The sequence below is a fragment of the Hordeum vulgare genome, chromosome 1H (assembly GCF_904849725.1).
Source record: "Hordeum vulgare subsp. vulgare chromosome 1H, MorexV3_pseudomolecules_assembly, whole genome shotgun sequence".
In the NCBI taxonomy this organism is placed as follows: Eukaryota; Viridiplantae; Streptophyta; class Magnoliopsida; order Poales; family Poaceae; genus Hordeum; species Hordeum vulgare.
Genome location: NC_058518.1, coordinates 467,793,672 through 467,805,794, shown reverse-complemented (window position 1 = coordinate 467,805,794; position 12,123 = coordinate 467,793,672). Strand labels below are relative to the sequence as shown.

At 46.4% G+C, this 12,123-nt stretch overlaps 1 protein-coding gene across 2 annotated transcripts; it reads left to right on the top strand.

The window, feature by feature from the left end:
- Nucleotides 1-1,312: 1,312 nt before the first annotated feature.
- Nucleotides 1,313-11,308, top strand: LOC123445898 (glycerol-3-phosphate 2-O-acyltransferase 6-like). 2 transcript variants are annotated; one of them, XM_045122817.1, is made up of 3 exons: nucleotides 1,313-2,447; nucleotides 10,172-11,089; nucleotides 11,167-11,308. In XM_045122817.1, exons 1-2 carry the CDS (start codon nucleotides 1,833-1,835, stop codon nucleotides 11,057-11,059), a joined length of 1,503 nt encoding a protein of 500 aa, XP_044978752.1. In that variant the 5' UTR covers nucleotides 1,313-1,832; the 3' UTR covers nucleotides 11,060-11,089; nucleotides 11,167-11,308. The 2 variants fall into 2 exon arrangements, with proteins under 2 accessions (XP_044978752.1, XP_044978751.1); XM_045122816.1 differs by having other exon boundaries at nucleotides 1,314-2,447; nucleotides 10,172-11,308.
- The last annotated feature ends 815 nt before the right edge of the window (nucleotides 11,309-12,123 follow it).

Sequence of the window (12,123 nt, the reverse complement as noted above, 5' to 3'; positions counted from 1 at the left end):
AATTGGACGTATGAAGTGAAGAGAAGTGGTTTGGGGTTTGAAACATGAACCACAACTTCATTTGGAATGACTAAGAAGGATCCAGAGTTAGTTTTCATTTTGATGTTTTAGACTTCTTTAAATGTTGGTCAAAGTTAGGTTTGACCAGAATTCAAATGAGCAAAAAAAGAAGAAGAGAAAACAAACGCACATAGTCTAGTGGCGGCGCAGGTAGTGGCGGCGACGGGACAGAGTGGCGTGGAGTGGCCCGACACCGGCTTTGATTTGGGAATGTTGTTGTACGAATAATGCTACACCTACGGAAAGGTTTTACGGACTGATGTTACGGACATGAACGTGGGCTCGTGCAGTTGGCTAGGGTCAATAAAACCTTTGGAAAACACACATTCTATTTCCACAACATTGCGCCACATCAGTCCGTAGCCTCGGCCCGTAGGAATTTGTCCGTAGACGTAGCATTATTGTTGTTGCACGGTCCTACATGTCAGCTCCGGACCCATGTCCACGCGGTCCCACGTGTAAGATCCGTACCCACTACTACTAACGTCGGCGGACGGAATTGACTCAAAACTGTCCGTTTGACCTTGTCATAATAGTTGCGTACAGACTAGGGGCAAAACTGAGCACGATTCGCAACTGAGGGCAAAACTGAGCAAATGGACACCACTGAAGGCAAAAGGATAATTAACCCTACTTTTTTTAATCTTTACCTAATAATAAAGTGGCTATCGCTTGTGTCGAAATTTCCGCCGAGGCATTTTTACAAAAGAAGTCCCTGTCGTTTGGCTGAATAAACCCGCAGTCCATTGTTTATAGTTGAAAAACGTTTTGTTTTTATAAAATCCCCCCTCCCCATGGTCAGCGTCTTCCTATCCTATCGAAAGGCCACACACACCCACCGCCGGCATCTCAGCTCGGCACGAGGAGGCGGGGTCGAGGAAGGGGCGCGCGGGCGCGAGGAGACGGGGACGAGGATGTGCAGGAGGAGCCGAGGAGGTGAGGGAGCTCCCAACCGGTCGCCGGCTTCGGCGCGGAGGCGACCAGCCGGCCGTCGGTCACTTGAGGCGAGGGAGCTCGGGTCACTTTTTTGGTCAGTCCTATTGGCTTGGACTTTCTTGATACGGCTTTCTTGGTCATTTTTTTGGTCAGTCCTAGTGGCGAAGAGGACGCATCACCCTGTAAATCCAAGCCGTGGTTTTTTACCGTAGGCTTTGCAATTTTTTGGATCTCTGATTGGTACGATTAGCCAAGTAGACACCACTTGATAGGCCAGTAAAGTGAAGCACCACAAAAGGGGGACCTTCTTCACATGCATCTTCCAACCTTGCCTCTGTACCAAGCTTTCATGAGGACCATCTAGCCTCTATATTGAATCCTGCCAGCCGGCCACAGATCTGTTCCGAGCTCAGAACCACACGGACGACCCTGTCCATGAAAAGCTTGTGCCGTGTCGACACCACAGCTATCGCCCGTGCAAATTTTTCAGGGTCGCTGAGATTTATTACCACGTTACAGCCCGTGCCCATTGAATCAACATCCAAATGTACCACACTGATCTTCATGCAAAGTGCTGAATGATCTGACTATTACATTGTGCAGTCGCATCTGAGCTAGCACGCCATAATCAGAACGACAGTGCAAAATTGCTGGTTTGCAATTTAATGGGTTAACGGCCCGGAACACACACCATGCATGTCTGCTGAAATCATTGAAGAACCCGGAGCGCAAGGCATCTCGATCATATATCCACTGCGCTTGCTGCCAGCCCTCTTCGTTCACCATCCTGCTATCCACTTACTGAAAATCTTTTCATCCAAGAACCCAGAAGCGGAATGGTGGCTCCAAGGTTCAGGCCGATCGAGGAGTGCGCCGCGGAAGGGCGGTCGCAGCAGGCTGTCGCCGCCGACCTCGACGGCACGCTCCTGCTGTCCCGGAGCGCGTTCCCCTACTACCTCCTCATCGCGCTCGAGGCCGGCGGCGTGCTCCGCGCGCTCGCCCTCCTCCTGTCCGTGCCGTTCGTGTACCTCACCTACGTCTCCGTGTCCGAGCCGCTGGCCGTGCGCACGTTCGTGTACATCGCCGTGGCCGGCCTGAGGGTGAGGGACATCGAGGCGGTGGCCCGGTCGGTGCTCCCGAGGTTCTACGCCGGCGACGTGCATCCGGAGGGGTGGCGGGTGTTCCGCTCCTTCGGCAGGAGGTGCATCGTCACCGCGAGCCCCCGGGTGATGGTGGAGCCGTTCGCCAGGGCGTTCCTCGGCGCCGACAGGGTCATCGGGACGGAGCTGGAGGTGGACAGGTCTGGGAGGGCGACGGGCTTCGTCGCGCAGCCCGGCGTGCTCGTCAGCGAGCACAAGAAGCAGGCGGTGCTGAGGGAGTTCGGCGACGCGCTGCCGGACGTCGGCATGGGGGACAGGGAGAGTGACTTCGACTTCATGTCCGTCTGCAAGGTATGCATGCTCCAGCGCTCGACTTCTCCATGTTCACTTAAATTAATTCCATTAGCCTTCTCGCCGTACATTTCTCGCGTGTACTTGTGCCGCACCCAGTACAGCTCTGTGACATGTATGGCCGTGGGCACTGAATTTATTTGGCGTACATTGACCACTAATACATTAGTGCAGTACATTATACATTGCTTCCCCATCTACGGAGTAGATCGCAGTCTGCAAATTTCAGGGTCGTGGACGGCAGACATGCAGGCAACAACGTTGCATCCATGGTGCTGCGCGAGCCACGATGCCATGAAAGAGGATTAAGAATGCAATTAGGGAAAAACAAAAAATGTAACACTAAAGGAGATTTTTATTTTTTTGAGGGGAACCCTAAAGGAGAATTAACAATGCGAGAAACACTGTAAAAATGTGCTCAAGGAGTGAGTCATGAGGAAACTCAAGGACCACTTATCGAATATCACAGAATCCAAAATGCACATCCCCCCTAAACTAGATTTATAGTAATACATATGCAGATATCTGAATGAGTGATGAGACTTAATACCTGTTTGGCGATGGACCGCTCCAGCCACTCCGCTCCGTTGGAGGAGCGGCAGAACGCCCGCTCCGAAAAAATTAAACTACGGGTCGCTCCGCTCCGCCGCGGAGTTAGTAGCTGGAGTGTTTTCCAACACTCCCTTAATACTCTCCAAAGCCCTCGATATCTAAATGCATATAATGAACATTCTACACAGTCATATACGAATGAACACACTATAATGGATTTAAGTAACACAAATTCATTTGTAGAGAACATTTATCTATTTTCTTTCTTAGACATGGGAGCAAACTAATTTTAGATAAGGATTTTTAAGTCTCAAATAATACTATACAAAGTTCTAGACAAAATAACATTTCAATTCACAAGGTATCTCCCATACCTGATAAATAATAGAACCAACACAGTTACGTGGTTAATCTTGGGATCAATGAAAACAAAAAGGAATATTCTCAAAATATTTATGGGTTTACTAATAAAAAAACATTTGGTGTTACGATAACTTTGAAAAATAAAAAAGATTAGTACAAATGAAAAATTCTTACCTCAACTCCTCTTGTCTATAGATAATAATTATCTAAACAATCGATGTGGCTCGATATGTCGCGAACAATTGAAAAAAGGAAATACATATTAACAAATTGAACCGAATAACCTACTTTAATAAGAGTTTATTTTTTGTTTTGTGTAAATAATGTTGGGTCTAGCTCGTCAAGAGAGCATCAGATCCTACCCAAAAAGCTCAACCCCATCAAACAGATGTACGTGATTATTCTGTTGTTCCCTTTCTAACACTTCCTTCCAAAATGGTCACTCTTTTCTAAGCGGACGAGATAAGTTACATGCTGCAAATTTTCTTCACCGACCCTAACAACGTGGCGGGGTAGAAGATCCTCATGTGTGGTCTTCGCATGACCATCTCTATGAGCATATGTCTACTATAGGTCCACAACGATTGCGACCTCGTGATCTCCGAGGTGTCAAAGACTTCAAGGCTAAGGACCCACATATGCTTCCCTACTACAAGAAGATGGATCCACTTGAACATCAATTTGACGACATTTAGCTTCATAATAGCAAGCACCGACAATTCCACACTCGACATCCTCGCTAGAATGGGTGCTTTGCGTGATTTGTTGCCACCATCCATCTTGTTGGAGAAGTTGCTTGAGACATCTATCAAGATCGAGCTGAACCAGGAGCATGGTCAGCATCTAGAGGGCTCAGCAACCCTGAGTCTTTATTCGTTGAAGTCGATGTCATTATGGTAACCCCAACCTAGATTTGGTTCATGGTTGTTTATCTTTTGCGAGGGGAGTTCCCCAAAGACAAGACGGAGGCTCGCCACATTCTGTGCTGGTCTCAAGCATTTATCCCGCATGATGGAATCCTGCAGAAAAAATCACCAAATCAAAGTCATCTTGTATGGTCACATCCACTTCCAGTGATCCCAGAAGTTAGAATTACATACGATCCTCATATGAGATGAGATGCATGCCCGCAGAAGCAAGTGACTTGTTGTCCATAATAACTACCACTTGTCAATCAAGGTATGCATCAATTTGGTTGACAACTTCCACCGCAAATATACTATCTCACTTAACCACCACACAATTACAACCAATATTTGTTGCCAAGACAATTCTATTTTGAATGGCGATCATCTCTATTGAGTCAACATTGATCACATGGGGTATAAACCAAGTTGTTGCCACTATCAAATTTCCTCAGTCATCCCGCAACACTCCAGTAGCACCCGATAACGTTTTGGCATGAAATGACGCATCAATTTTCATCTTCATAGTACGCTGAATTGGTTTCTTCCACATGTGGTCACTCTCTGTATTGGTGGTTTGGGAGTTGATGTTCTAGTACAATTTGTCGCTAGAACCTTAATTGACATGGCAGTACGATCCAGTGGCCGAATAGTTATACCTTTCACACTCTGACGATGTTGCCACCAAATATACAAAGAAGCTACTATCACCAACTTTGCTAATGGTAGATCATCCAAAGACAACTCTAACCTCATAAGGATGTCCATATTAGCCAAGCCAGACTAGCCTTCAACCACGTGTTCTTGGATTACCTCCTTTAGGCCTAGATGAGAGTATGAGACCAGACCTTCATTACGTAGGAGCAAGTGAACAAGGAGTATTCTATATCTTCCATACCAATATGATTTTTTTTCATTGAGGTATGGTTGGTATATGGCGTCCTGATAGCTCTCCTAAGGAGGGAAGAACCCCACGTAACGCTTCCACCCGAATTGCTTGCTTTTGCGAGGGACCTACAACTGCCAAACATCCTTCCATATAGAGTTTATGTGAGCACTTCCTTCGACATCGAACCAAATCATTTTCTATCCAAATGATGCTCAAATTCTGCATGATATGTTGATCGGATTGAAAAGGTTCCAGACCTAGTACAGTTCCATGTAACGTATAACCTCCACTCGAAGGGGAATTCACATAATTCTACCAACATCCACTTAGGAGAAGACATAATGAATGACCTCTCTGTCCCACTGATCGAAGTGTTTTCTTATATGGACAAGATTAAGTTGGAATGTGTGATGTTATGTATGCATGTCATACCTATCCGTCACGTGATTCTCGCGAAGTTCAAACCAACTAAGTGTTCTATCCTTTTTAACTTCATGTCAAGTGGAAATTTTGGTTGGTTTCATGAAATAGTATGCATAACACATGTGGTATATCTCCTAATTAGAACCACGTTGTTTGGTAGGAAATTCAGTCTCAGAATCCACGACAAGGCCAAAAAGAGCATGTTGCTAGAAATCATCAAGCGTTAGCCGTGCTAGTTAAAATATTAGGCACTCACAACCCTCTCATGCTCGCATGATATGCGACTTAGCTCTCGAACGGTGAGCATCAAGCCTCTGACCTGGCCAAATTTTAGAACTCTTCAAAGGGTTTTCTCCATCTTCCCATGTGCCCGTTGGATCACCTAGGAGCTCCCGTATCATGGGAACATGGGGAGGTTGGGAGCACCTAGTATGCCCCCCTGTGTTGGGTCATGGGAGTCGTGGCAATGCAATTTGGCAATTTGGCGTCGAGTTTATAACATGTTGATCCACCATGAGACCATTCCATGAGAGAAAAAAAATGTTTGTCGTCAACACATGACATATCCTTGTGTTACATATACGTGGGGCCTAGGTCTTTACACGATGTATCATTTTGTGCCAAATTATAAATGAAAATGAGCCATTTTGTCAAAAGGTTCATTGTACAAGTGGTTACTGTTTTCACACAGTAGAAGTCACGTACACCACCGGTGTTGTGGTGCGAGAGGATTCGTGGGAGTAGATTCCTAGTCGTTCAATTGGCTCGCAATTTGAAAATTGGTTTGATGTTTGCATGTCACGCGGATTTCTAGATCGCAACTTCACCCATCCCACCTCCCCAGCTTTTTGTAGCTTTCAAATTTGAATGTATTATATATTTTGAGCAAAAGTTTCAATTGTGTTTCGTTTGCATATTCGTGTTGCTTAGAAACAAGACTAGTCTTGAATACGTTTGACAAGAAATTTTCGCCTACTAAAACTTGATAGGAACAACTGACGAATTCATCAAGTTTCCAAACTTAAAGATAAACCCTATACCATAATCCCTAACCCCTAAAACCTTGGCCTTAGACCCTAACCCCTAAACCCTCGACCCTGGACCCTAAACATTAAACTTAAAAAACAAATGAATTTTGGTAAATCTTATTGAAAGTTCATGAAAACTTAATATTACGACTAGCGGTATTTTAAAGCATCTATAGCTGGACCCTTCATACCCTCCTAAAATGTTCTCGCAGGCCGGCCGGTCACTGACCGGTCATGAAATTTTGATCCAGCCGGGCCTCTCAAACCGTCCTCAAACGCCGGGGCTGACCCGCACACCTCGTATCTAGCCCAATGATGGGGCGGATAGGGGGGCACCCGGGCGCACGCGGACAAACCCACCTAGCCCACCTCGAGCCCACATATATTCGTCCTCATCTGTTCGCCGGACCAAACCCTAGCCACTTCACCCCTCCCCTACACTTCCCTCTACTCCCATCCGCCATCCTAGCTCACCTCGGCGATCTCCGTCCTTCTCCGGCATGGGGGGCAGTGTATCCGACTTCGACCAGTCCGGATCCATTGATTGGGGGGTCGTCCCATGTAGATTGGAGGAGGCAATGGCAGTTCACATTGCACTCCAACCCTCCCGCGAGTACAACGCCTGACCGACGACAGGGTATGTCCGCTGTGACTCCATAGCGTCTGCTCGGTTCCTCTAGGACGAGATCATCGAGATCATGGCGGGCGGAAAATCTCTACTTCCTCATCACCGGTCCGGCAGACTTCGATTCCCACCAGGAACGGGATGCCCACCGTGAGGAGGAGAGGATAAGGGTCTTTGAGGCCTATCTCGCGGAGGAAATGCGGAGGCGGATGCGGCAGCGTGCTCGGCCGCAAAGCAGGAAGCCATCCACGCCCATAATTGGAAGAAACGACCACGGTGAAAAAGTACGCCCTCGACCACGAGCAAAATCGGGCGGTCCGTGAAATGGCCGGACTACCATCGAAGGAGGAGGAGGAGGTGAGCGACAGTGAGGACAACTCCGGTGATGAGAAGATCCGGCTGGATCCGTACCGCGTCTTCGACTAATACTTCAGCAAGAAGTACAACAAGGGATCTGAAAAAGGCAAGGGCAGCCGTGGCTGATGTCTACCATAGACAAACATTTCCAAATTTTGCTAGTACGATGGCATGTTAGTAGTGATAGAGTAGTCGGACAATGTGTATAATGCATCAGCGTAGTAGTTGCATGGTTTGTATGGATTTGAGATATGAGATTTAAGTTGCCCGGTTGTAGAATGATTATTTGAGACATGACCGATCAATGTTCGCGCACGTGCTCGGGCGCGTTCGCACGCGTTTGAGTGGCCGCATTTGTAAGTTACGGTTGTAGATGCTCTTAATATTTGATACCTAGTAAATTTTAAAAGTTGTTCGAAAGTTCTCGTCGCAATGAACCTAAGTATACAAACCAAACTTAATGGGTTCCGATAAGTGCCACACGTGTTGCATGAATCAATTCCGCCCACACGTGTGGGCTAAAATTGATCGGGCCAAACTATTTTGTAGCCACACACTCTGACATTTCAGCCTTTTTTATTTCTAAAAAAATACATGCAAACAGGGACAAAACAGATGATGGTAGTGGATTTCTTTTGGATTTTAAACTTTAAAATATTTTATCTTTTAAATGAAAATTTCGATTGAAAAACCGTTTTCAACATTAAATCCGTCGCAACGAGATCTTGAAAACTGGATCTCATATCGATATATTTCGATGACGTTTTTGAGGGTTAAAAGTTGCCATGTCTATTGCGCATCCATTAACATCATAATTATACTGAAGTTGCCATGATATATTTTAACTACCTTTTCTTTTATGTTTAAAATATTTTTTACATGTTATAAAAAAGAATTAAGAAACTAAACTTGTCATGATGAATTACTAAAATTTACCATGATCCATGAAATAATTTTTACATGGTTCATAAGTAAAAAGCAATATGTCGTCAATTACTTTAAAAAATGCATGGTCGATGGTTCAAATTTGCCATGAACCGTAAACTAAAATTGCCATGATGAATTACTTAAATTTGTCATGATACATGCACTAAAATTTGCCATGGTTCATACAAAAAAAAATCCATGTTCAAAATACTTGAATTGCCATGGTCAAAATATTAAAATTGCATGATCTATACTCAATTTGTCATGATGAATTTTTAGATATTGCCCTGATCCATGAATTAAAAATTTTCATGGTTAATTACTAATATTTACCATGGTCAACTAATAAAAAATGCCATAAAAGTAGTTGAGATACAATGGTAGATTTGAATCTAGAAAAAGAATTAGATGAAACATGTCATAACAACTTTATTGTAAACACTATGACAACTTTAATGTAAACATCATGACAAATTTTGATAAAAAAAGATCGTTGAAACATCTCAATATGGGATCTAGTTTTGAAGATCTCCTCGAAACGGATTTAATGGTGAAAACAAATTTTTAATTGGATTTTTTATTTAAAAAAAAATTGTTAGTCCAAAAAACCAAAAAAAAAAATCGTTCATATCATATGTTTGAAGTGACAAGATGACGGTTATGAAACATATGAACCATGTTATCTCATGCTACAAGTGTGGTCGTTATCATTTAGAAACTTAATTTAGACTTTCTATTAAAATAAAAAGTATGGAAGGAGGAATGGGTGACACATGTAAATCTTCCAAGATCCGTCATGCGTGGACCCACGGGAGTAATTAAGTGGCTTAAAATAAAAAATGTCACCAATCTCAAAGAGATGTGTGACCCCATATAGGCGTGCCCCTGCGGATTTTCACTGTCATGGGGATTTTTCCCTTAGATATTCAGGAGCAGAGCATGCAACATTCTCTTGGCTATCCATACTTCTTCTTGGCTATCCATACTTCTTTTTTGGTAAACGTTTGCAGCCGGAGCATCGGTCGCTCGTTCGCGGCCGGCGCGCACTGGCATACAGCCTTGCAACTTTTTTCGCTCAGATTTACTGTAATCATGTATAAATTTGATGTAAACGTTTATCATTTTGCTACATTTTGTTTATTCAAAAAGATACATTCAGGCTTTGGTTGCAACTCGAGTTTGTTGGATTTTTGTTACAACCGGCGTTTTTGACTTTTGCTACAACCGTGTTATTTTTTGCTACAACCGGCATCATTTTTTGCTGCAACCGTTCACTAAAAAAGTTGCATACACGTTTAGGTAGATATTTGCCACAACCGGCGTTTGACTTTTGCTACCACGCATCATCAGCTTTGTTTTTTTCCTATGATCACGTAGATATTTTTTTGGCTACAACTTTTTTTATTGCAACCGTTGACGAAATATTTGCTGCATCATGAGCGAAATTTGTTGCATCGAGAAAAAATTACTGCATAGAAATCTAACGACGCAGCCCGCGTACAGCTGATGGATCAGACGCGCATCCGACCGAACGATTCGGGGGCGCGCCGGCGCAAAGCACTGCCCTTCTTTTTTTTGCGATACTTACATGATATGCATATAATATTTGGCCAACGTTGCGCAAAAAAAAAAAAAAAAACGTTGCGCGCATGCAGGAAGCGTACATGGTGACTCGGAGCAAGTACAGCGCGCTGGAGCAGAACCAACTGCAGAGCCCCGTCATCCTCCACGACGGCCGCCTCGTCCAGCGCCCGACCGACATCAACGCGCTGCTCACCTTCCTGTGGCTTCCGATCGGCTTCGTCCTCGCGATCCTCCGCGTGCACGTCAAGCCGCTCCTCCCTGACCCCGTCGCCTTCTACGCCTACAAGCTCATGGGCGTCAAGCTCGCCGTGCGTGGCCACCCGCCGCCGCCGCCCACGAAGGGCCGACCGGGGGTCCTCTTCGCTTGCAACCACCGCACCGCGCTCGACCCGACCATGGTCTCTGTCGCGCTGGGCCGCAAGGTGACGTGCGTCACGCATGACAGCGCCTCCATTAGCCTGACGGAGCACGCGTTGCCGGTCAAGGCCGTGCCGCTGTCCGGGGAGCGCGACCGGGACGCGGCCCGCATTCGTCGGCTGCTCGAAGAGGGCGACGTCGTCGTCTTCCCCGAGGGCACGGCCTGCCGCGAGCCGTTACTGCTGCGGTTCGGCGCGCTCTTCGCGGAGCTCGCGGACCGCATCGTGCCCGTGGCTATCGCCACCAAAGAGAGCATGTTCCACGGCTCGACGGTCCGCGGGTTGAAGACCATGGACCCTTACTTCTTCTTCATGAACCCGCGCCCGACGTACGAGATCACGTTCCTCGACCAGCTGCCGAGGGAGCTCACCTGCGACGGTGGCAAGTCGCCCATCGCGGTGGCGAGGTACGTCCAGAAGGTACTGGCCGGGGAGCTTGGGTTTGAGTGCACGAGGGAGAAGTGCGGGATCGTCGCCGGCGCCGACACCCGCGTGCCGTCAAGGGATGAAGGGCCTGGAAAAGCCAGCGATGTGACCACCTGAGCCCCGGGGCATGGACGCATTCTCAATTTCGTAAGTGTTAGTAATGTTCATTCATTGTTTCCCATTGTTGTTATGTGTTCAATATCTTCATTATGTACGGTAAACAGGAACCGAAGTACGGAAGCTCAAGCTAGCATGGTGCGTTGACTTGTGCTAGATGTCTTGCTAGTTGCTACTTCTACACTTGTGAAATTATTTAGGATATCGTGTGGCTATTTCGATGTCAACGTACTGAACGCTGATCTTTTATATCCAACTAGTTGGTGACACAAAATGGTAAACCTAATTGGCGGCCCTCGGGCTAAGCCTAGGTGGCGGACGACGGTGGTAGGGTTGTCTTCCTCTCGTCAGACCACGGAAGCTCGGGGTGTGGGAGGCTCGATGCATCAATCCCTTTCTACTGTGTGGCGTGATGGATCCAAGAGGGTACATGGCTTCGCCCGGGCCTCTGGGCTTCGTCTCGTCTGCACTTCTTCAGCGCAACGACTCCGTGAAAGTGTCTCTCATGAGCGGCAGTCGCGGCCGCTTCGTCGACGGGAGTGTGGTCTTCGGCGCGACTATTCTTCCGCGCCTAATAAAAGTTTTAGCGCGCCATCTTAGTATTTTTATTGTATGGAGAGCAACGTTGCTCTAGCAGAAGCCCAAAAACGTCCGTTCAAAAAACACGCAGTTTAAATTGTGAAGCACGCGCAAGCCGGCCCCTTAAATATACTGCACGTGACACCGTTTTACAACGCGTGTCCAAAATTTTTTAACGCGCGCACAATTTTATAGTGTCTATTGGAGCTCTCCGACGCCAAAAAATGAAACGATTAGCGCGTGGAGCACTTTTTGGACGACTCTTGGAGATGCTCTCACACGAGTCAGGGCGGGTGCCTCCCCCTCCTTCATGGATTGTGGGGCGCGTCATTAAGTCACGCCGACGACGTGTTGGCCTTAATTTGGTGGCTCTTGTGTGGAGTATCGGTGGTTTTTTTAGAGAAGGAGGTCAAACCCCCGGCCTCTGCATCAATCGATGCATGCAGCCATCTTATTAATTATTTCATAAAGGTCTAACAAAAGTA

What these genes read in the sequence shown, in the direction of transcription:
- LOC123445898 (XM_045122817.1), top strand. Translation starts at nt 1,833, where the DNA reads ATGGTGGCTCCAAGGTTCAGGCCGATCGAGGAGTGCGCCGCGGAAGGG. An exon ending in ACTTCATGTCCGTCTGCAAG is followed by an intron (nt 2,448 to 10,171) that starts GTATGCATGCTC and finishes GCGCGCATGCAG; the next exon opens with GAAGCGTACATGGTGACTCG.